The 26,102-nt window shown below is 44.0% G+C and overlaps 1 protein-coding gene across 4 annotated transcripts in view; it reads right to left on the bottom strand.

Moving 5' to 3' along the window:
• The window catches only part of CHD6 (chromodomain helicase DNA binding protein 6), a 160,345-nt gene that overhangs the window by 90,935 nt on the left and 43,308 nt on the right, over positions 1–26,102 (bottom strand). For 2 of the 4 annotated variants that reach the window (XM_084853779.1, XM_084853781.1), the window contains exons 2-4: positions 9,489–9,619; positions 6,957–7,012; positions 3,289–3,392 (exon numbers count right to left, since the gene is read on the bottom strand). In XM_084853779.1, coding sequence (XP_084709905.1) covers positions 3,289–3,327 — 39 coding nt within the window. In that variant the 5' untranslated portion in view covers positions 3,328–3,392; positions 6,957–7,012; positions 9,489–9,619. The remainder of the gene's footprint in view (positions 1–3,288; positions 3,393–6,956; positions 7,013–9,488; positions 9,620–26,102) is intronic. The other 2 variants (XM_084853783.1, XM_084853780.1) reach the window with 1 other exon arrangement.

Genomic DNA, 26,102 nt, shown 5'->3' with positions numbered 1-26,102 from the left:
GGAGAACATCATTAGGGAAAGCAGAACAAAAAATAAACAGGTGGGTCTTCAGCAAGCTGGGAAATGAGGAGGTCATCCAAATATCAAGGGAACCAAGTTTCAAACAGTAAGGTGGAGCCAGAGTTAAAAAAGGAGACTCTGTATTTACAGTGGCTGGTTCTTGATGACCAAAAGGTTCAAGATGGGAGTACAGAAAGGCAGAAGAAAAGAGAAGGAATGGAAAAAAAAAAAGGTCAAGACAAGAGAAGCAACAAAATGAAAAGATTTAACGGTAAGTAACAGTAGGTTATAATGATTTTGATCATTATCACCACGAGCAGGTAGAGAAGATAAGTGAAAAGTACAGTGTTAGGAATGGAGGTGAGGGAGGTTAGGTAAGAAACAGGATAACTCTTTCCTGGCCTGGCCAACCCCATTCCTAACCTGTGGCCAGCAAGCCAAGTCTTCCTCGTTTAGAAGTTCCAGATCAGGTTCTTCCAAACTTTAGCTCCCATACCTTCGTGTCTGTTCCTTGACTTCTAACATACATTCTCTCTCACACCTACCTCTATAAAGTCTTGCACTTCAAACAGAGATAAGAAATGAAACCCATTGACCTAACCCAGTTACCAGCCTCAAGCTCACACAGCAGGCCAGGCATCTGTTGGCCAGACTCCTAATAATCCAAGTACATTTCAGAGGAATTCACAACAGTCTTACAGGTACCATATTGAATTTCATATAGCCCTGGCAGCTATGAATTTCTCTAAAAATCCTCCGAAGTTCTGGAACAGGAATCAGACTAAGGGTGTAGCAGCTTTCCCACATGTAAAAGAATAAGCTGCCCTGACTTTGCTGAGCTGTCCCGAGCCACCAGCTTTGCATTCTAGGCAAAGGACTGTGTTATGAATGTTAAATTTTTATTTTATTTTTTAAAATCTCTTCAGAGTTTGTGCAGTTTCATGAAACAGCACTCAATCCGGTATTTTTAAAGTGGTGAAACAAGGCAAAGAAAACTCCTGACAGTAATACTGCCTGTTTTGTAAAACATCTGATTAGTTTCTTTTTTACAATTCTTTTTCACCCATCTCCAGACTGGGAAAAAAAACCCCTGAAAGAAACAAGGGCTGGTTGCTACTACCGCTTACAACAACACTTAACATTGGCAACACGCAAGTGAGTGCGCACACTCATCAAAATAACTTTCTCAAGTATATTAGACACTGTAAGCACCATTAATTTTTGCTTTATATACTAGAACAGAGTTAACAGGGCCAGAATCAAGCACCAGCAGCTGCATTACATGTACTTAGGTTTTCAGACAAACCAGAGAGCTCAGAGCTACTTCACAATCCAAACTGCCATCAGCACAGACAATATATGAAAAGCTAACTCGAGAAGTCCTCAGTGAGAGGCAGACAACAGTCCTGCTGGGCCCACTCTGCCCAACGCAAGATGTTTTATTACAATATTTATATCCTGCTGTTCTAGTTAAAGATAGCTTACACCCACAAAACATCCTATTAAAACAATCAAAATGTACAGATAACAGGCTACAATGGTAGAAAAGACAATAAACGCCCCCACTGAATTAAGATTAGATAAAAGCAACACATAATTCAGTTAAAATCCTTAGAAAACAAAAAGTTCTTGACCTGATGCCTGAAGGACATCAATACTGGAAGCTCACCAGCTGGCCTGAGAAGGCAATTGCACTGAAAAGGCATCACCCACCTAACTTCTGATGGCAAGAGCACCCTAACAAAGGCATGCAAAGCCTATCTTAAAGATTAGGCAGGTTCCCACAAGCTCAGTCTTTTCAGATCTATGCTCTAGCTCTGAAAGAAAGCTGTCAAAAGGCCTGTTCACACATGAAACAGCACTTACTCACGTCTCTACATGCACTCAGGCTTGTACTTGCCCATGTTCACATGCAAGAAGTGCTTAGTAAAGTTTCATGCATACAGGACACATATAAGTCCTATTCAGGTGTTATGCCTGAACAGGGTACACTAACATGTATAGGAGGGATGGCGCCGCACACGCCAACTCCACTCCCAAGGTTCCCAACTATATTGAGTGAGGAGGTCTGCAAGGGTCGTCTACTCACATTCAATTGAATGCGAGTAGAAGCTTCCACGCAGCGGGAACCCTGCCAGCTTAGGACCAAGGTACTTGAAGGACTGTTTCTCTCCATATCTACCTACCTGTACATTAAAATCCTTAGTAGAGGTGCCCCTACCATCTGAAGTGAAGCAGGTAGCTGCCAGAAAGAGGGTCTTTTCAGTTGATGGTACACCAATTGTGGAATGCTCTGTGCCCAGAGAGGCTCACCTGGTAAGTATGTTGTTGTCTTTTTGATACCAAGGAAAGAATGTTATATTTTCTTAAGCTTTTTATTCTTAATTTGATTCTGCTTATTTTTTTTTATGGTGCTTTGAGGTCTACTGCTTTGTTAGTTTTTATTTTTTGTGGTGGTGGTGGTGGATGTAATTTTTAGTGTTGTGCTGTATTTTATCTTAACCGCTTTTTGACCATTTGATTGAATGGCAGTACATACACATTCAAAATAAATCAATAAATTTGCAGTAAATCTGATATTCAGGGGCAAATAGCTTCAGGTGGGACTTTCAGTGGGAAAACAGTACAGGGAGAGTAAGGGTTAACACTTCCACCCACATGGTCCTGATCCAGATTACGGAGACCGTACAGCTGTTTACTATTAAGTAACAGGTGTGCCAAGTCCTTGGGATGTTATTTAAATATGCTACTCCTGCAATGTGTAATTTGGCTCTAAGTAATTGCTAGTATTTCCTGTTTTAATCTGAAGAACTACACAAAGAAAAAAGGATCAACACTTCAGAGCTTAATAAAACATTCCTCTTCTGAATCCTGCACATTATGTTGGCCTGCTCTGCTTCTAAAATCCACACATTTATTTATTTATTTCATTTCTATACCAACCAATTGCCGAATCTCTCTGGGCGGTTCACATATGCTTCTGCACTAGTCCCAAATCTAGGGAACACGCCTCATTATTATTTTCATAGCTCCAGGGTAAATTGGAGATTTTCAGACACAGAGGAATAACCAGTTTTGCTATCCTTAATGCTCTCCCCTCTCTCAAATCCAAAGTTCTCAGGTTAGTCAACAACTGAAGAAAAACCAGTGAAACAAGAATGCCCTTTTGCTCACTGGAAGGAGAATAAGAAAAATGAAACCAAAAACCTTTCAGGAGAGACACTTTAGTATTATGAAGGCCAGGGGTGGGGGCGGGGGAACAACAATGATTCCTCTGTCTAACATTACCTCAACTGTAGCAGGAACCCTTGAAATTTTTTTCAACATCAAATCCAGAACTGAATATATCCTTCAGAAAAGATAAGAAACAGCTGGCCTCCCACCTAGACTTCCTGTGAAGGGAATACACATGGTTGAAGGACAGTTTTGGTTGTTGTAGATGCGAAACAGAACTAATCATCATTTCCTTCCCTGCAAGACAGTGGGGGCACTTCTGATACTCATCCTTTTCCTTCCTGGGCATACCCCTTCAGATCACAAAAGGGGCAACATATTTCACAGTCCATCAACAATATCTGTTCCAAACCACCTCACTGGAAATTATTAATAATGGGAAGAGGTAATGTAAATGCCATTCTAGCCAAGGCTCCAATGTCATCTTACATTATAGATAAAATAAAAATAGACTTCCAAGGTAAAGCATAAATCTTGGCGTCCCAGCTCCAAAGCATGGAAAGAGGAATACACCAAGGACAGCAATACAGATTCTCTAAGGCTAAAGGAAGTCTCAGAACAAGATAAAATATGTGGGTAAATGAGATGAAATAATAGCCCTTCAGAATACACATACACCAGCCGGGGCTACACGCTACCAAGAGTCCTAGCAGTCACAGGGTGGGGCTTCATTACTGTTGTAGAAGGAGCTGCTTTACACTGAATTGTTCATCCAGCCCAGTCTACCCTGTTCATGTCTATCAGTAGTCTTTCCCAGACTTCCCATCCAAGATCATTTTAAATTGAAGTTCCAAGGACTGAACCTGTGACCCTACACACGCAAAGCATATGCTCAGCCCCTGAACTACAGGCAGACCTAGTCATGGCTACTATTTCTGCGCCCAAGTTCCTCAGTCTGTGCCAAAATATTATATATTTTCTGAATCCTGCATGAAGAACAGACTGTGCAAAATAACAATATGCAAACTAGGGATGGAAGAAGCTATTTCCGGTCTATGCTACTTTTGCATATTTTTACCCATAATTCCACTCCATTCTACTAATCTGCTTTATGTTAATTTTCTCTCTCTCTCTCTCTCTCAATAAATGCATATTTTTCCTCTCTCAAAAACACATTAAAATGCATATTTTGATAAATTAAAACTGCTGGGAACTGATCAAAACATCTAGAGAAGTCTGAAATCTGCTCAAAATCAAAGTTCTTATCTACACATTAGCCTGGGAGGGGCAGATTAGATCATTTTATATAGGAATTAGCAAAGATCATATTCTTCAAGTATCCCTAATTCAAACACAGGAATCTACAAATGCTGGCTAACCCTGGAAGTTGGTCATTATTTGTGCTTGCCATTAATGCTGCATCTCCCTCGAGGGAGGGAGGAAAGAGTCTCTCCCTTTGTGTTGGATGAGCAAAAGAGAAAAAACTCTCCCCTGTTTTCTCTGGCACACAGACAGGACAAGGGGAAAGAGCCCTATCTCTCTCTCCACACTAAGCTTTGGAAACACACAGAAGCAGCAGTAAGTTAAGCTTCCAGGCGCCTTTGAAGCCCAGTACAAAATCAGGGGTGAATCCTGGCCCTCCCCTATTTTCTGGCGCAGGAGACAGAGTTGGAGACACTAAAAGAAAGTGAGACCTTTTGCTGCTTCCAAGTGTCTCTAAGGGTAGCACAAGGTCATAGATAAAACCTCAACCCTTACCCGAGTCATCTGCAACTCGGATCTTACCCGAGTCTTTCCCATCCAGCACAAAGGGAGAAACAACTTCCATGTCCTAGTTCTCCAGGCTGTGCATCTCTCACTGGGTCAGGGGCAGACAGGCACCAAAATCAAATATGTGCTTGCCTATGGCCACTGCATTTGTGGACCCCTATGCAAATGCGTTATTTATTCTGGCTGCAAAAATGTGAGAATCCATGCACAAAACCAAAACAAAACTAGGTTTTACTGATTCGAACAACACATAGACACAATAACAATCCCTTGGATTGCAATGTAGGCAGATTTTGCACAATATACTGGACATAGGAATTACAATTATGAGGAAGAGAAAAAATCAATTTTATACTCTATTACAGGAGGAGAAGCAGTCACAATGTAATACTCTCTATTGCATTTAACTGAACATGTGTAACGTACCATGCAGAACAAATCCCAGGTTTGTTCTGCAAAGTTAAGGACAGAAAGTTTGGGATCTCCTGACTTTTATCTAAACAGAGGCCACTGCCCAGGTGATACACCACAATTCCTGTGGTGTATCACAATTCCCAGATGAAAGATGCCTTCTAGCTGATGTGGCTATTCATCCTGCTGGATTTACAGTTGTGTAACTGAGATGTAATCTGACCCTATACCATGTCCCCAACTCACACTTTGATATCCCACCAACACAGCTTTGGAGCCTGCAAAAGGGCATCATCATCATCATCGAGATTTTTAACCCATCTTTCAGTGCACACTGCCCTCCCAAGGCAGTATTACAATATTACAAAAACATGAACATATAATTACGATTGAACACACACACCAGCAGCAGCAGCTACTGTGAAACAGGGAAGGATGGAAGGAGCAAAAAAGGCTACCAGCAAATAGCCATTTCTGAAAGAACAAACAAAAGTTAGGCAACAAGAAAATGGCTGAGTGTGTTCTCCTCTCTGGAGACAAGATTTGGGATATGGTGCTAACTAGAACCAAGGAAGCAACCTTAGAAGCAAGATCAGCAGATGAAGAGGCCAGAACTAAATTTGTTTCTTTTAGTTCCTTTGTCATTAAAGCCAAACTCCAAAAAGGGAGATAGTTGTTGGTCAACGTTGTTTTAACACTTTGTTTCAGAGCAGGCTTAGAAGGGTAGAATTATTCCTTTGTAAGAAGCTCACTTTAAAAATTCCTATTTAAGAAAGGGGCAGAGCAGAAATCAGCAATGGAACAGATCAGTTTGTTCCATGCATCCAAACAGATGGTGAAGCTCCCATACATTAAAGCAGGCACCTTCCTTCAATCACGTAGGCCACAGTCAGGATTGCCCTGTGCACACACACAAAATACAATCGCTGCTGCTTCATCAGTCTCTCAAGCATACTTATTTGGTGAGCAGCACCAGCATATCAAAAAAAGCAGCAGATCCAGATACACAGAGGAAGGAAAAGGACTGAAGATATTTTGTGTTTGGGGTTTTTTACCCTTTAAACTGCTTGATTAAACTGAAATAAATTCACATATACCTGAACATCAATACAGCTGCGTTTTTTGAAATATGAAAGGTGTGTATGTTAATAATACTACTATCAATACTACTGCAATAATGTTAACAACAATAACGACAAGCATTTGAACAGAGAACAGAATAGAGCACTGTTCAAAGAGCTAGGCGTGCATTACCTTGTTGTAATCCTTACAACAACCCTGTAAGGAACTATAAGGAGATAAGAATGGGGTTACCATGCCTAGTGCTAGAGAAAGGCAGCCATTCTCTGGTGCTGAGCAGGGAAAAGCTTCCCCTTTCTCTGTTCTCTTTTTGCATGGAGGAGTCAGATGGCATCAGGGGATGAGGCTTTGGGGGAATGGGTGAGGCTTTGGGGGAATGGGTGGGGGTTTGGGAGGAAGAAGGGGCCCATCCCTTGACATCATCCTGCTCTCAGGGGTACCCCAGGAGGCAATCCAGCCCCCACGGCCAGAATAGTTCCTGGCCCCTGTTGTATTTATTGGGGATGTAAAGGGTTACCAACCTGTTTTTCTTTCTTCTGTATTTTCATTATCATCAATTTTGGGGTGTATATCACTTCTGCAAAACACAAGACAAAAAGCTCACAGTAAAAATGCAAACACACCAGGTCTGTTTTGTAAGTCTTTTAATATAATGACCTCCCTGTAGAGCTGTGACATGCCCAGACAAAAATTGTACTCAAGAAGGAAGAGCCTCTGGAGTCCAAATAATAAAGAGCGCTATGGCATCTTAAATACTAAACAATGTATTGTGGCATGACCTTTCAATCCATTTGTTAGCCTTTAAAGTATCACAGAACTCTGTTGCATTTGCTGTAAGAGACTAATAAGGCTATGTTTTTGGAATCAGAATCTGGAGCTGCAATCTTAAACGCACGTGCTAGAGAACAGACCCTACTTGAATGCACAGTGGGGTTTCTGAGTAGACATGCTTAGGAGTTTACAGTAAATAAGTTTGCGAACACAAGGTGACAGATATTGACAAATAGTAGTTTCAGTTTATGCTAGATAAAGACAATAACACTTTTTCCTCTGAAGATTCAGATAACTAGGAACCATATGACAACTGCTTTAAAATTACCACATTTCTCCTAAAACTTTGTGGGGAGGTCTCCTATAGCTGTGACCATAAGGTTAAGCCACCTTGAAGAAGCCTCACCTTTTCCATCAAGCAGAAAAGTGAGATATAAAGATTTTAAAGGAAAATAAATGAGTGCAACATTTCCATCTTCCACTTCCCCCATTCCTGAACACCCTAAAGAGAAATATAAATTTGTGAACTGTTGGTTATGTTTTGCTTTTTTTAAATTATGTAAAGAAAACCATCTGATCAAAATACAAGTTCAATAAAAATAAAAAGATATAATAAGATTGAAAAGGGAAACAGATTTTCTAAGGAAATATCACATCATTTAGTTTTAGAAATTAAGGGAGCATAGGATTTTTCGGTCCCCAGAAACTGTGCTCCCTGCCCTCTCCCCCACCACCTCATAGGTGGCATGCTTCTTCCCCATCTCCGTGCTTGTAACTACAGCATGGAGTGGGCGAAAAGGGGGCATTCCCGGGGGGTGGGGAGGAGACCACCGAAGCATCGTTATGATGTTTCCTATGTGTCTTCCACCCTCCCCCTGCCCCAAAGCCCCCAGCCAGACACCCAAAATCGCCTAACTGCAAATGCAGGGGGGCCAGAGCGTTGAGGAGACGATCCCCTCCGTGCTCCGCCCACCCTGCACTGGATAGTCGGCCACCTCTGAGTTTGGAGGCAGCCAACTATCCCAATAGGACTGCACCCAAATTCACAACTACAGACACCGTTTATTACCATCCATCAGAACATCACACTTTCAGGTTTTACAGGTATAATTATTTGGTTCATTTGTGTACAGTGGCAACAATGCTTCATCCTTTAACAGCTTTTCCTAACTTAATACACTCTTACCTGTACATACAAATGTTCACACAATCATTTTGTCTGCCCAGGAACCACACACAGCTAGGCACCATGTAATACACAGACACATACCAGTACCTCAAAGACCACCTTTCCCCATACAAACCTGCCCAAACCATGAGATTGACATCTGAGGACCTTCTCTCCATGCCCCCTCCAAGACATGTTTGCAGAGAGGCGATGAGAGAGCAGAACTTCTCTGTGGTAGACCTCCAATTATGGAAAGCTCTCCCCAGGGAAGCTTGGCTGATGCCAACTATCAGCCTTTCGGACCAGGCAAAGACATTTCTCTTCTCCTGAGCATTTTGCTAGTTTTAAATGTCTGGACTAGGTGATTATTTTTGTTGTTCATTCCTATGCTGGATGTGGGGGTGGGGGGTAGGGGGAAGTGTTTAGTAATTTGTATGGTTTTATTGATTTTATTGTTATATTGCATTCTTTATATTTTATTCTTTTTTGTAAATCACTTATGGGACTCTTCATGGTTGTGTGAAGTGAGATATACATTTAATAAACTACCTCCCTACCTAACTAAACTAACAACTATGTGCATATTCATTCACCTGTTCTACTGCCATGAGTCTACAAAACCAGTACAAGACATGTTGCTTTGAGTCAGATTAGTGGTCCATCCAACCCTGTGCTGTCAAAAATGGGACTTTCCAAAGCGCCAAGCACCTCAGCAATTCAGATCTTTTGGGAGCCACTTCATACATTATGTGATTTAGGGGTACATCTCAGACTATTTTAAGTGCACACCTCAAAATGTAAATTGTGAGTACAACACACACATGTATAATACAGGTACACTCATCAGAGAGTTAGGTTTGGCTGCAGTTGCCTGCTAAGCATACACACAGTAGCAAACCCATGTTTCTTGCTATGTAATGCTTGGAATGGCCTTGAGATGAGACACATTGATCCCAGGGCTTCATTCAAACAAAGCACGTGCTCTGCCAACAAACCTGGAAAATCTACACTTTGCTGAGATGCAAAAAGATGATCCCAGGAAAAGAAAACTGGCAACAGCTGGAGACTACTTCCCACCTTCTCATACCCACACACACAAAGCAAATGCACTTACCTTCTCCAGGAGCAATGCATTGCCTTTTTTAAGGAGGAGAGGGATGAAGGAACTCATTCAGTTTGAAACGGGGAAAACTGGAGAATGTGCACACTCTAGAGTCAGGACCTGGCCATTCTCATTTCAGTACCCTGGAAGAGAAAAAGGGGATATACAAAAGAAGGAAATAGTCAGCTTAGCACCACAATTAGGAAAGAAACAGTACCTATTAAAGAACAAATAATCACATGTAATACTGTGGTGTGGTGGAACAGTGTTGGACTAGGATTGCAGAGAACCAGTTTCAAATTCCCACTCAGCGATGAAATTCACTGGGTGACCTAGAGCCAGTCACTACCTCTTATTCTAGCCTACCTCACAGGGTTGTTGTGAGGATAAAATGAATGGGGCTGGAAGTGAAAGAACCATGTATCCGCCCTGGAAGAAGGACAGGATTTAAATGTAATAAAACAAACAAATCAAATTGGGGGGGGGGGCACCCTAAACCATTACTGTAGAGCTTTGCTGTCCTTTTAGCCTTTCAAGAGAGTATACCTGGCCTTTGTACTATGGCACCTAGAATAGCAACATGAAAATAACAAATACACTGTGCAGAGGATAGAAATCCCTCACTTAGCCAAGAAATGAGTTGGTGTATGATTCTGCCATTCAGGGATGTTGTGGTTTGGGCCCTGAAGAGTTAAGCCAGATCTTCAGGCCACACTTTAAACAGTTCACAGCAGAGTTGCAAGGAGGTGCCTACAGAGTACACTATATTAACAAGAACAAAAATGGTCTTTAAGGTGCCACAAGACTCTGTTGTTTTTGCTGCAACAGACGAGCATGGCTACCGCTCTGGAAATTATATCCACAAGCCCTGCAGTGAGGAAGCAAACAATCACCAACTGATTCAATACGTGCCTAATAGGAAAACAGGAAAGACAACTGGAAGCCCAGGCTCTTCAAGATGAAACAAGATCACACGCTAAATACTGCAAGCAACCCCTCATGTACCTCCATCCCCACTTCATCTTATGCCGCAGAGCAATAAATTCCAAGCTCTCCCCTGCCACAAATCTCAGCCCAAGCATCAACCTCCAATTCTGGAGTTAGGAACACAGGAAGCTGTCAGACCATTGGTCCATCTAGCCCAATATTGTCAATACTGACTGCGGTGGCACCCGAGGGTTTCAGGCAGGATCATTTCCCAGCCCCGCTACCTGGAACTGCCAGGGATTGAACCTGGGACCTTCTGAATGCCAAAGTATGTGCTCTACCAACTGAGCTACGGTTGACCTTCTCCATCTCCCAGCACTCTTGACAGCAAAACCGAAGAGATCCTAGCCACCAGATATTTGTTTTAATGTAATGTTAACTTTTCATAATCTACCCTGGGAACCTGCTGAAGGGCGGGGTTATGTAATTAATAATAACATTTTAAATTAACAAAAATATAATAAAATATTCTCCATTTGCAAGTAATTCCAGCTTCTGAAAGAATTATATAATTGATTCTCCTATGAACTCTTAAGCCAAGCTCAGCACTGTGCTAGGCAGAAATACAAGGCTGATGCTGTTCTCATGAGCACTGAAGCGGTCTTCTTTCTTTTGCTTTCTTGATCCAAACTGTCGCATAGTAGCTCCTTAGCTAGGAGGCAAAAGCCACGTGACAAAGAACACCACAAAAAGCAACACACAGCGGCAGGGAGAAGCTGGCTAACAAACAGCAGGCTACTGAGCACAGCATGCCGGGAATTTTCTGCAGGTCAAATTTCTACCATGCATACATAATGTGACATTCATTACTGCCATACTGATTTGGGGGAGGAGGGATCAGTAATGGGAATAATGCCTCAGTAAAGCCAGAGAAATTTTGGGTCAGGAAATCAAGGGGAGAACGTCTGAAGCAGGAAGATGATTGGCTCTGCTTCCTGGAATAAATGCATTAGGCAACCTCTCCATCTTTTTAAAACCAAGCTAACACAAGGCTGCAAGGCCATCCAACATCCACAGGATGGCATTAGCCCAGAAACACTGGAAATCTCAGCAAAGTTAATTTAGCTTTATGCACAGGCAATGGCTGCGTTCGGACATCACAACAGCACATGATGGGTTAATAAGCTACTCACAGTAGTTTTATGTGAACTGTGAATTAGTCCATGATCCTCCATGATCCCACTACTGTGAGTAGCTTATTAAGCTACTGTGTGTAATCTGATTCACCCTCCCAGCCCTGGCCTGCTGCAGTCCTTCCATCTGAGGAGTGGTGTTGCTTTGCATCTACAGCGCTGGATGTTTGGAGTCCAGAGGGACCGATCCAATAGCCAAACCTGGCGTGATCACTCACCCAGCAGCGAAGATCCCAAGTGCATACAAAAAAAACAGGTTTGTGGCAATATAAACTGGGGGGCTTGCAGGATCGAGAGAAAACTTTACACACAGCCTCCCCCACTGAGGAGGCATCCGATCCAACCAAGAAACCCCATGCAATTACTCCAGAGGACTGAGAATTCCAAGTGCACAAAAAGGGTGGTGGCTGTAAAACCTTAGGGTTTTGAAAGATGGCTCATTTGGTAAAGCAAAATAGTGCTTTCCCGCAAAAGCGGAATTGCACAAAAGTTAAAAGGGGGAAGAGGAACAGAGGCAACTGTGAAAAATGGGGAGAAATGGAGGAATTGGGGAAAAACATGCTCACTTTATGTCCCATCACAGCAAACTGTCACGTAGTCTCCATTAAACAGAGAACTCACACAAAAAACAAAGTAAGGGAAGTGGCCTGAACCGCTCTTGCCGCACAACCCTGTAGGCGAGCAAAATAACCTATGGTGCCCGACAGATGACATGCTAACCCAAGGTAGGTTAAATAACCTCTACTGCAGACTGTGGGTTATTGGTGTGGGTTATTTTGGGCAAATAAGTCATTGTGGGTCAAAAAATTCCTGACAGATGACACAATAACCCACGATGGGTTAAATAATCCATCGTGGGTTAATTAACCCATCATGGGTTATTGTGTTTTCTGAACCCAGAACCTCTTATTTTAGAAGCCTTGGAGCCTCCAGTTTATTGCTTCCATTAGGTAAAAAACTGATTTATAATAAGAGCCATTGCAAACCAATTCAAGTATGCTTTCACCAATGTCAGCCATGGAGCTTTCATACCACCAAGCAGTTATTTATCCTTCCACTCTCAAGAAGCAGCTGGAGTCAACAGGATAAAACAGTTCCATTACAAATTAGATATACCGCAGACGTCTCCTGTGGGTAAATAAAGTAACTTGGTTGCTCAAAAATCTCACCCACGGAGGGAGGCTGCTCACTACAACTCTCCATGATGCACTGTTCTGGGCTTACCTCTTTCCAATCAATGTCTGCTGGAAGTGAGTAATATGGCATGTCTCTGCACTGCATGTGACTGGATAATTCAATCGTTCCCAACATAGGGATATTGTGGAACTGTGCGTCCTCAAATACATCATGCCCAGAGCTGTGACATGCATAAGCGCAGGGGATGGGCTCCTTTGAATATAGACAGCTTAGGAACACAGCAAGCTGAGTTATACCAGGTCAATCTACTATTCCATTATCTTCACTGACTGGTAGTGGCTCTCCAGGGCTCCAGACAGAGAAAGGTATTTGCCATCACCTGCTACCTGATCCTTTCTCAAGACGCCAGAATTTGAACCTAAGACCATCTGCATCTGAAGTACAGTCAGGGCCAGAAATATTGGAACAAATATAACTGTTTGGGCAGTTGGCCTCTGTACACCACCACATTGAAGTTGAAAGGAAATATACCCAGATGGGAGCAAAGTCAGGGCTTTCAGCTGTAATTCAAGGGGTTTGACAAAAGTGGGGCACTAACCATTCAGGAAGTATGGCCAGTGGCATACACACACACCCATCGTTCGTGGCTCATAAGTAATGGAAAAAAACCAACATCATTTCAAATTTAAGAATTGCCTTTAATACCTGGATGAAAATCCTTTGTAGTCAATGACTGCCTGAAGTCTGGAACCCATGGACATGACCAAATGCTGAGTACCCTCCCTCGAGATGCTTTGCCAAGCCTTTACTGCAGCTGCCTTCAGCTGCTGTTTGTTTGTGGGTCTTTCTGCCTTCAGTCTTGTCTTCAGTAAGTGAAAAGCATGCTCTATTGGGTTGGGATCAGGTGACTGACTTGGCCAGTGAAGAACATCCCACTTCTTTGCCTGGAGAAACTCTTGGGTAGCTTTTGCTGTATGTTTTGGGTCATTAAAAAGGTAAAGGTGTCCCCAACCAGTCGTGTCCGACTCAAGGGTGTGGTGCTCATCCCCGTTTCTAAGCCGAAGAGCCAGCGCTGTCCGAAGACGCTTTCGTGGTCATGTGGCCGGCGTGACTGAACACCGAGGTGCATGGAACGCTGTTACCTTTCCCACCAAAGTGGTACCTATTTATCTACTTGCAATTTCTTGCTTTCGAACTGCTAGGTTGGCAGGCGCTGGGACTGAAGATGGGAGCTCACTCCGTCACGTGGCACTCGGGTCTCAAACTGCTGTCCTGCTGACCTTGCGGTCTGCAGTTCAGCGTCTTAACCACTAAGCCACCACAGCCCAGTATTTGGGTCATTATCCATCTGCAATATGAAGCAGTGTCCTATCAGTTTGGCAGCATTCGGCTGAATCTGAGCAGAAAGTATAGCCCTGTACAGAATTTATCCTGCTGTTTTTATCAGCAGTCAGGTCATCAATAAACACCAGTGACCCGGTTCCATTGGCAGCCATACATGCCCATGCCATAACACTGCCTCCACCATGTTTGACAGATGATGTGGTATGCTTTGGATCATGACCTGTTCCTTCCCTTCTCCATACTTTTCCCTTCCCATCATTCTGGTACAAGTTAATCTTGATTTCATCAGTCCGAAGAATCTTATTCCAGAACTGGGCAGGCTTTATTTAGGTGTTTGCTGGCAAAGGCTAATCTGGCCTGTCTGTTCTTAAGCATTACCAGTGGTTTGCATCTTGTTGTGAATCCTCTGTATTTACATTCATAAAGCTGTCTCTTGATTGTAGATGTTGACAATGACATGCCTACCTCCTCAAGAGTATTCTTGACCTGGCTAGATGTTGTGAAAGCATTCCTAATCACCATGAGCAGAATTCTGCGGTCATCCACTTTAGTTGTCTTCTGTGGTCTGCCAGGCCTTTTGCTGTTGCCGAGCTTGCCAGTTAATTCCTTCTTTTTCAGGATGTTCCAAACTATTGTATTGGCCACTCCCACTGTTTTTGCTATCTCTCTGATGGGTTTATTTTGTCTCCTCAGCCTAATGATGGCCTCCTTCACTCACATGGACATCTCTTTGGACCTCATGTTGGGAGTTCCAGTGAGCAGCTCCCAAATGCAAATGTAACACTCAGAGTGTTCAAACTACCGCACAATTGCGCTCATTTTACATGCCAGCAAGGTGATGCTCAAAATCCTACAAGCTAGGCTTCAGCAGTATGCGAACCGAGAACTACCGGAAGTACAAGCTGGGTTTCGAAGAGGCAGAGGAACTAGAGATCAAATCGCCAACATTCACTGCATCATGGAGAAAGCAAGAGAATTCCAGAAAAAGGTCTATTTCTGCTTCATTGACTACGCTAAAGCCTTTGATTGTGTGGATCACAACAAACTCTGGCAAATTCTTAAAGTGATGGGAGTACCAGACCACCTTACCTGTCTCCTGAGAAACCTGTACGAGGGTCAAGAAGCAACAGTAAGAACCAGACATGGAACAACCGAGTGGTTCCAAATTGGGAAAGGAGTACGACAAGGCTGCATATTGTCACCCTGCTTATTTAACTTATATGCAGAGTACATCATGAGAAATGCTGGGTTGGATGAATCAGAGGTCGGAATTAAGATTGGGGGGAGAATTATCAACAACCTCCGATATGCAGACGATACCACCCTAATGGCAGAAAGCGAAGAGGATCTCAAGAGCCTCTTGTTGAGGGTGAAAGAGGAGAGTGCAAAAGCTGGTTTGAAACTCAACATTAAAAAAACTAAGATCATGGCATCTGGCCCCATTATTTCCTAGCATATATAAGGGGAAGAAATGGAAGCAGTGACAGATTTTACTTTCTTGGGCTCCAAGATCACCGCAGACGGTGACTGTAGCCATGAAATTAAAAGACGCTTGCTCCTTGGGAGGAAAGCTATGGCCAACCTAGACAGCACAGTAAGAAGCAGAGACATCACCTTGCCGACAAAGGTCCGTCTAATCAAAGCTATGGTTTTCCCAGTAGTAATGTATGGCTGTGAGAGCTGGACTAGAAGGAAGGCTGAGCGCAGAAGAATTGATGCTTTCGAACTGTGGTGCTGGAGAAGACTCTTACGAGTCCCCTGGACTGCAAGGAGGTCAAATCAGTCCATACTAAAGGAAATCAACCCTGACTGCTCATTGGAAGGACAGATACTGAAGCTGAAGCTCCAATATTTTGGCCACCTAATGCGAAGAGAAAACTCTCTGGAAAAGACCCTGATGCTGGGAAAGACTGAAGGCAAAAGGAGAAGGGGACGGCAGAGGATGAGATGGCTAGATAGCATCACCGATGCAATGAATATGAACTTCAGCACACTCCAGGAGAGAGCGCAGGACAGGAAGGCCTGGCGTGCTATGGTCCATGGGGTCACGAAGAGTCGGACACGACTGAACGACTGAACAACAACAAAACACTCAGAACCACCTCCAGGCCTTTTATCTGTTGACTGGTTATGGGGCACCCAGGAAACAGGCTACACCTGGCCATGCAGCTGCTCGTCAGCCATTCGTTCCATTACTTATGCGCCACCAACGATGGGAGTGTGTGTATGCCACTGGCTGTCCTTCCTGAATGGGTAGTGCCCCACTTTTGTCAAACCCCTTGAATTACAGCTGAAAGTCCTGACATCTGGGTGTGTTTCCTTTCAACTTCAATGTGGTGGTGTACAGAGGCCAACTTCCAAAACAGTTATCCTTGTTCCAATATTTCTGGCCCTGACTGTATGTGGTCTACCACTACGCTAAAAGTAAACCTTCTGAAGTGTCAATTCAGAAATACAGTGTGGGAATCATTATCATAAGGGATAGATGGTTCCTTTGTGAAAAGTGAGAGTAACTCAGGCTGCATTCAAATGCACCATAAAAATAGGTATCCCCACATTTTTTCTCCCACAGGATAAGCCAAACTCTTCCCTAGGTTTATGAGGCAATTTGCTGTGACACCTGCCAGCAATTTGAAAGTTGATTAAGTCAGTAGTACTGCACCTTCCTACCCATGCTTCAGTTATTTTTTAAAGCATTACTTGTGCATTTATACAATTAGAAGTTAATTCAGCACCTTTATTTAAAAGACACACTCGCCATTTTTTAAAGTACCAGAATGGTGTCAGGGAGAGATGTTCACAATGTCACTCCTGCCAACCAATCACCACTGCGCACAGTTGGCTTCTGCTGCAAACTCAGAGGACTCAGTCTTCCTTGAACTCAGTCCTGGAGAAAAAGTGTTCATTGGCAAAGATTATGTTAAGTAAAGCTTCATCTGTATGCAGCTTTACTTACCATAATATCTTCTTGCAGCCTAGAATCCCAAATTCCAATTGTATATCTCCTTCCTTATTCTTCTCCATCTATCAGTACTCTCATATTATTTTTTCTGGATGTGTCTCCCTTGTACTTAACTCCCTACACCAGTATTGCCTCCATGTTGTTGCTTTTTTAGTGATAGCAGCTAGGTGGGTGGCAGCTTTTGCCACGAAGCTCTTTAGTGCCCAAAGCTGATTTTGGCATCTATGGATGCTTCTAAATGAGGCTTTTATCATGCAATTGCCCTGCCTCATTCATGGAATTTTACAGAGGGTCCAGACGATGTTTTCCATTTGTAACCCTCCCATGTTTTCCCACCACTTCTTCTGTCTTTTCCTTACCGGAAAAGTATTTGCTAAGGAGGGAAAGACAGAATACCTGCGCAATGCCTTTTGACTGGCAGCACTAGGAGCCACCCATTTGGAAACCTCCTTTGTTGTTCAGTCGTTAAGTCGTGTCCGACTCTTCGTGACCCCATGGACCATAGCACGCCAGGCCTTCCCGTCCTCCGCTCTTTCCCGGAGTGTGCTCAAATTCATATTCATTGCATGGAAACCTCCTAAGAATCCATTATGTGCCTCCACAGTGGCATGCTGACAGAGCCTCTCATGAGGGACAAAAATCTTCCCATCACGGCCACCACTGAAAATGCACATATGCTTATGGCACACTTAGGGGCCTAGGCATCTGTATGATGGCAACTGTGGAAAGTATACCACAGTCTGCATCCATCTTCCCAACAATTCTTTAAAATGCCCATTTCACAACCAGCAGTCAAGTATAAGCTGCCATTGGTCATACAAGAATTGATTCTCAGATTACAGCTACAATGTCGAAATTGCTGGAAATGTGTTTGCAAGGAGTTAGCCATAATGTGTTAAGAGCTTCTCACCATCCTGAGATGGTGGCATTCCGTGGCTCCGGAACCACTAGAGCATTCTAAGGCCTCCTGTGAGGCCTTGGCAAGGCACTTTGCAGATAAAATTGATCAGATTAGGTGTGTTACTCTGCATGCTATGGATACAGTTAGTGAGCAAGAGGCGGCCTGTGGCAAACCAGTTTTGTGGGATCGGTTCCAGCTTCTTCCTCCTGATGAAGTGGACAAGGTGCTTTCACCAGTACGGCCGACCACCTGCTTACTTGATCCTTGCCCATCTTGGTTCATTTTGAGCTGCAGAGAGAGACTGGGTGAGGGGATCAAGGCGGTGGTGAACACCTCCCTTGAGGAGGGAGTGATGCCATCAGCCCTCAAGGAGGCAGTGATAAGACCGCTCTTAAAGAAGCCCTCCTTGGATCCTCAAGTTTTGAACAACTTTCGCCCAGTCTCAAATCTGCCATTTTGGGGCAAGGTGATTGAGCGGGTGGTGGCGGTGCAGTTGAAGGCACACTTGGAAGAAACTGATTATCTAGACCCATTTCAGTCGGGCTTCAGGCCTGGGCATGGGACAGAAACGGCCTTGGTCGCCTTGGTAGATGATATGAGGAGGGCTCTGGATAGGGGTGAATGCTCCTTCCTTGTTCTCCTCGACCTCTCAGCGGCTTTCGATACCATTGACCACGGTATCCTCCTGGACCGCCTGGAAGGGTTGGGCATTGGGGACACCGTATTGCGGTGGTTCCGGTCCTTCCTCTCCAGCAGGTACCATAGGGTAGAACTGGGAGAGGAGGTTTCGGACCCGTGGCCACTTACTTGTGGGGTGCCACAGGGTTCCATCCTCTCCCCGATGCTATTTAACATCTATGTGAAGCCGCTGGGGGCTATCATCAGGAGGTTTGGGGTGCGGTGTCATCAATATGCGGATGACACGCAGCTCTACCTCTCATTTAAATCTTCACCAAGATTGGCAGTAGAATCCCTATCCAAATGTCTGGAGACGGTGAGTGGCTGGATGGGGAGGAATAAGCTGAAGCTGAACCCTGACAAGACAGAGGTACTTTTGGTGGGAGACAAGAGGAGGCTGGGGGATGTTGACCTGGTGTTGAATGGGATACGGCTACCCTTGAAAGACCAGGTCCGCAGCCTGGGGGTCATTTTGGACTCCCAGCTGTCCATGGAGGCTCAGGTGTCAGCTGTGAGCTGGACAGCGCTGTATCAACTCCATCTGATACTGTGGCTGCGCCCCTTCCTTCCTGACCATCTGCTCCCATCGGTAGTACATGCCCTGGTCTCCTCTCGTTTAGACTACTGTAATGCGCTCTACGTGGGGTTACCCTTGAAGACGGTTCGGAAGCTGCAGCTGGTACAGAACACGGCAGCTCGCCTGATTAAAGGCAGCTGCTGGCGAGATCACATCACTCCAGTGCTGAAGGAGTTGCACTGGTTACCAGTTGTTTTCCGGGCCAAATTCAAGGTGTTGGTTTTGACCTTTAAAACCCTATATGGTTCCGGCCCAGCCTATCTTAAGGAGCGCCTCCAGCAGCACCAGACAGGCCGCTTAACAAGATCAGCCTCGGATGGCCTTCTCTCTGTCCCATCAGCCAGGACAGCTAGACTGGTGGGGACGAGGGAGAGGGCCTTTTCTGTGGTGGCCCCCACTCTGTGGAACTCACTCCCTAGGGAACTCCGTCACGCCCCCTCTTTAATGAGCTTCCGCTGCGCATTAAAAACATGGTTGTTCAGGCAGGCATTTGGGGTGGGTTAGGGTATTTTAGAAAATGTTTTTATTGTAGAATTTTATTGTTTTAAACTGTTTTTACTGTATGTTGTACATCGCCCAGAGTGGCTGGGTGGCCAGCCAGATGGGCGATTAATAAATTTAATAATAATAATAATAATAATAAAAAAATCCCTAACAGAGCCATTGAAATATGTACCCTTATTGCACTATTCCTGCCTGCAGAATTTCCCAGCACCCCAATTTTATAGCCATCTCATCACCTCTATACTTCGACAAGCGGATATGCCAATAGCCCAATTCTATATTTATGAAATATCCAGAGATTAAAATCTGTCATTTAAGATATATCTGAGCTATGATTTTCTTATGGAGATAAAGGAGTTTTCATTGGTGCATCATTTAAGCGTTCTGATTCTTGAATTTATGTGGAGGGGGAGAGCGAGAGAGAGACTATATCTATATCTGTATATATGGACATTTCTTAACAACTCTTAAGATATAAAATCATCCTGCAAACAGAAACTGGAACATGAAGGTCCCTCCAACACAATTTTCCTAACAGGCTATCATACTGGGCAAGTGAATCATCACTGTGGCCGTTCTAGATAGCGACTACTGTACCAGTGCTGTTGCCGAGAAGCATTTGCCTGTTACCCTGCTCTCTTTGATTTATTTTCATTTTCCCCAAGCGTGACACATTCCTCCAACAAGGCTGAAGCAAAATCAAGTTCCAATTATGCATCTTTTCCGTTTGGGTTCTCTAGGGAATTTTTGGAGACACACAACACATACAGGAGAAAAGCTGTTACCGAATCCCGAAAATCCACTTCGATCTATTTTAGAATAGATACTATCCATGCTGGCCCTAAGCCACACAGTGACAGAGTAAGAAATGCAATGACCATGAATTCCAGAGTGGTAGCTGTGTTAGCATGTTGCAGCAAAAACAAAGGATCTTGTGGCTCCTTAAAAACTAACAAATGCATAATGGCATAAGCTTTTGTGGACTATAGTCCACTTCATGCTCCACTGTAGAGCTGTGGCTGAGTTTTGCTGGCCTATCAGCAGATTTCCTTTGGAGGCCTAAAAAGGCTCTTACTATCACATAATTTTCTGTTATGAAAAATTATTCACTCATACACACAGAGAGAAGCCAGAATTGCAAAAATGAACAAGCAGTAAGATGCACAAATAACTTCTGCACTGCAGCTGGAATCACAATCGTGCTACAGTAACCATCTTGGTACCAGCAGCTTGTGTGTGCACCATTACATATTTACATCACAATGGCTATCTGAGAACTGGTGTATCTTAGATTTGTAAAAGTAAAGCTGGGGATTTAGGTGCAATGTAACCTCTCTCTGGGTTTCTGCCAGGGACTACGGAGGCTTGAAGTAGAAGCCTGAAAGCCTGGGAACCTGCCTGGAAACATACTATGGACTGTGTGTGTTAAGCCCTCAGAGCCCTCTTCAGGTGTGGAAAGAAATAGCTGTGTGTAAATTTAGCCACTGAAATTAGCAGGCAGTATGAAATCTCTGGATTGGCCACGCTGGCATAAATACTGGTCTTCTGCCTTTGTCTCGTCAACAGAGCAGTACCTTCTGCTTGCTCGTACTTCACGCAAAAGCTTCCCATCCAACCGCTCCAGTTCTAGATTAGGGTACTGCCACCCACACCGTTGGACTGGCTCCAACAGTGTCTACAATAAGATCATACAAATCTATTAATAAAATAGATTTTATTAATCTTAGTGGTAATCTCTCCTAGTGCGTTTCTACAAGAGTCCTTAAATTGTACAAATTGTATGAAGTGTCTACAATCTCGCTAACATGGTAGACAAAGCTCAAATTTACAAGCAGTTATTCTCAGCCAGCCTGGTGCCCTGTAGGTGTATTGAACTACAACTCCTAGCATTCCTGGTCATTGGGCATGCTGTCTGGGGCTGATGGGAGTTGAAGTCCAAACTATCTGGAGGGCATCAAGTTAGGGAAGTCTGTTTTAGGTGAAAATGTGAACTCACAAAGGTGAGGTGCAGGAGGCAGAAAAGTCTACTAGCAGACAGCATGTTCAGGTGCACAGTCCACAACTAAATAATACACTCTGCTGAGTCACATGAGAAAGAAGCAGCCTGTTTGTAGTAGGGGGCAAGGCACACATGCAGTTCTTCTAAAAAGCAAACAATTATTTCTGGCTTGAAGCAAGCTACTTCTACAGAGCAAACAACTGTTCCTAACTAAAGACAAACCAATGTTGTTATTGCAAAGTGGGAGTGAGTAAATGGGGAAGATTTTGCGTAATCTGGACATAAGACACTTACTGTGGTGCTGGAGAAGACTCTTACGAGTCCCCTGGACTGCAAGGAGGTCAAATCAGTCCATCCTAAAGGAAATCAACCCTGACTGCTCATTGGAAGGACAGATACTGAAGCTGAAGCTCCAATATTTTGGCCACCTAATGCGAAGAGAAAACTCTCTGGAAAAGACCCTGATGCTGGGAAAGACTGAAGGCAAAAGGAGAAGGGGACGGCAGAGGATGAGATGGCTAGATAGCATCACCGATGCAATGAATATGGACTGGAGCACACTCCGGGAGAGAGCGGAGGACAGGAAGGCCTGGCGTGCTATGGTCCATGGGGTCATGAAGAGTCGAACATGACTTAACGACTGAACAACAATTGCTACTTGCCTCTAGGCAAAATACTCAGTTCCCAAGACAAAAGTCAAATAACTATTTCCTTGCTCTTTTTCCTCAACACTAGGTGGCTTTGGCAGTCAGTTGATGATGAGCTGTGTCATGGAACCCATTCTTGCAATTAGGTTCGTTATCGGTATGGCCGTCCCACTGCAATAAAACAAGGAAGCCCAATTTTCTTACCCTTCCTCATCACTTAGTGACAGAGCTGACACACATGTAAAGACCCCATTCACAAATTGGGGTTCAATGTAGATATGTGCTAGGAGTTGGTAAGGAGGCATGTGAGAGAAAAAACCCAATTTATTTATTACACTAATATCCCACCTTTTCTCCAAGGGGTTCGAAGAAGTGTACAGGGTTCTTTCCCCTCCACACCCCACATTTTATGTTCACAACAATCCTGTCTGGTAGGTTAGGCTAAGAGATAGTGGCTGGCTCAAGATCACCTAGTGAACTTCCTGGCCGAGTGGGGAGTTGAACCTGGATCTTCCAAGGCCTAGTCTGACACTTTAGACACTACACCACTGACTCTCACCATAAAGTGGCTTCCACTTTCTACAGCAGGGGTACACAACCTCTTTCAGCCTGAGGGCTGAATTCCATTTGGGAGAAGCTTTCAGGGGCTCCATTCCAGTGGTGGGCAGAGCCAAAGGCAAAAGGGTGGGCCAAAATTCCATAAATATCAGCGTATTTAAGCTCAGAGTATTTTAGGGATGGCGGAGAATTCCGCCATGGATTTCAGTGAGGCCGAATGCACTGGCATTCAGCCCCCCGAAATCTGTGGCGGAACGGCCTGCCACTCTCCCGCCCCCCCGCGGATCCCCCCTGGGACAAGACTTACCTGGGGCGGATGTTCCGGATGGCGGCGGCTCTGGCGGCAGCTCCAGTAGCAGCTTCAGCAGTGGCGGCTGGTCTTCCGACTGGCTGCTGTGGCCGCCATTTGCAGTGTAGTCTTTTTTTTTTTTACCCAGATGTGATAGGCTACATAAAGACTTACGTAGCTTATCACGTCTGGGTTTAAAAAAAAAAACGGCAAATGGCCTTTTTACGTAGGCTAAAACGGCAAATAAAAAAGGAACGCAAATAGCGCCCACTATGCTATCTGCATTCCCCCCTTTTTTTCGCCGTAACAGTCTACGTAAATATTTACATAGACCAAAAAGGCGAAAAATAAGGAACGCAAATGGCGGCCGCCGCCGTAGCCACCGCCATTTGCGTACGCGTTTTTTTTTTTTACTTTGCTGTGATAGGCTACATAAATATTTACGTAGCCTATCGTGGTTAAATACAGGGATGCAAACAGCAGTGGCTACGGCAGCCGCCATTTGTGTCCCTGCTGCCCAGCGGCCGGATGTCCTGTTGTGGGCAGAGCCAGCTGGCGGCTCTTTAGAATCCCTGCGGAGTGGAGCCGGCCGGGCAGGACTCCGGGGGGAGGGACAGAGTGCCTCCCCCTCCATCGAGGATTCCGGGGGGAGGGACGAAGCACCTCCCCCCCACCGCGAAGCAGATCCGCGAAACGGTAAGTGACTTCCGTACATCCCTAGAGTATTTACTGCCAGTAACTAAACCTTAAGAGAGTCATTTCAGTCTTTTAGAATGGGGTGGGCTGTACAAAAGCTGGAAAACCACCAAAAAAATCGGTGGTTTGGGGAAAAGGATGGACCCAGGGAAATGGGGCGTGGCCATATGGGGAACTCCAGAAGGCAGGATTTGACCTCCAGGTCTGAGGTTCTGCACCCCTGTCCTGAAGTCATTCAAAAGGAGTAAGGCCTTGAGACTAAACCTTTGCTAACAGCAACTCCATCTTCTGATCTAGCACCTCCTTCACTGTATTGCTCTCACTGCAAATACAAGGGAATCTTGCACTGTCACACACCAACACGGCTTCAAACTGCCTTGGCAAAGGTGTGTTTCACTGTCTAGTCTGGAGGAGTCTTTCTTTTAAATTGTTCCAAGACAAAAAGAGGAGGTTTTCCGACATTCTGTTGTTATTGTTTGTTTGTTTATCAACGTACATGGTGCTTTATGGAATAACAAAGAGACAGTTTCCCACACCAGCCAATAAAGTGCTCTGTTCCCCAGATCTAGCATTTCATTATGCAAAAATGCAAATGGAAGAGGAGAAAATGATACAGGATGAAGCAGAAACTGAAAGACAACTGCCCCCAAGGGGGCAACAGAGAAAATCTAGAAAAGGAGAAAGGACAATAGAATGCAGAGAGCAAGCAGCCCGGTGCAGAGAGATTGAAGCTGCTTAAAGTTAAAAATCATCCTTCCAAAGAAGGATCAGTTATACAGCATCTATGCTAGTGCACCATCAAAGTTAAAATTTCAGTATTTGACTAGTCTAAAAATTCATGGTCAATTATTGTCAAATAATGGCCAACTATTTAAAACATTTATTTATTTGAGCTGTAACAAAGAGAGAGACATGTCAAAAGACACAAAACCTATTACCTATCACTATGAAATGGAAAGGACAATTAAAATTTTCTGGGGGTTTGTTCTGGGGGAAAATGGATTTTTTCCCCATGGCTTCAAAATTTCCAGAAATTTTACATCTTCAACCTACACCCACAGACTCTGACCTCAAGGAAAGTTTGGCGCAGAATGACTGCACCGCACTTGGTAGCAAGAGTAAGGCAGTAGGATTGCTACCAGATGTCAAGGTGGAATCTAGAACTCTGTAAAAGGTATACCTTGTTGAACTTCAGAAGACTGAAGGCAAAGGTTCAAGGGGCTAGCCAAAAGAGGGAAGGAGAAGGATGCTCATGGGTGCTCATGTCTGGCCAACTACAACACAGAAGAGTATGTAGGAATCTTACCAATATGCATATTACCAGCATAGGCTCATAAGAAGAGCTCTGCTGGATCAAAATCAAGAGTGATCTAGTCTAGCACCCTCTTTCTCAAGGTGGCCAACCAGATGCCTTTGGGAAGTCCAGAAGCAGGATATGAGGGCAAAAGCCCTCTCCTGCTGCTGTTCCCCAGCAAACAGTATTCAGAAGTATACAGCCTCTGAACTTGGAGGTAGCATACTGCTATTATCACTAGTGAAAACAAGAGGTGAACAAGCGGGAGAGCATCCAAAATAGACTCACGAATGGAACAGAAATGTCTCAAGATACTGAACATACATTTTATTTGTAAAAAAAAAAGAGGCATTTTTTTTTAACAAATAAAATTTCTATTTCAGCATCTTGAAACGATTCTCTTCCATTCGTGGGTCTGTTATGACTAATAGCCACTAATAACCTTATCCTCCATGAATTTATCTGCAAAATTTGCCAACAGCCTTCACTTAATAGCAACTCTTGGTAATGCCACTCAGACCTCTTATAGCATTTAAGTGTACATATCTAATTTTATTTCCATTTCCTCCCATTACACAGAGCAACAAGAAGCCCCATAGAGTCAACCCTGTATAAAGCAGGGATGGGGAAGTATGACCTTATCTTTCTGATGGCAAGACTGTAGGCAATGAAAAGACCAGGCTACTAAAGGAAGAGGCTCAGAACAACCACCATAGTCTCCAACTTAAAAAGTACTTCAAGACAAGATGTACACAGACGGATAATTGCCAGTCACACAGCTTTAGTAGCCACCTAGAACTAAGGACAGCAAGTATCTCTCCTCATGACTTGTCTAAAACCTGTATTCTCATTGAGAAAACAAGCCTGGCAAGGGTGTGCATTACCTACAAGCATCACAGGTGCAATTTTTTTTTTGTAAA

The sequence above is a fragment of the Heloderma suspectum genome, chromosome 4 (assembly GCF_057233095.1).
Source record: "Heloderma suspectum isolate Gila_16-S chromosome 4, 16-S_ref, whole genome shotgun sequence".
NCBI lineage: Eukaryota > Metazoa > Chordata > Lepidosauria > Squamata > Helodermatidae > Heloderma > Heloderma suspectum.
This window is presented reverse-complemented; position numbering and strand designations above follow the sequence as displayed.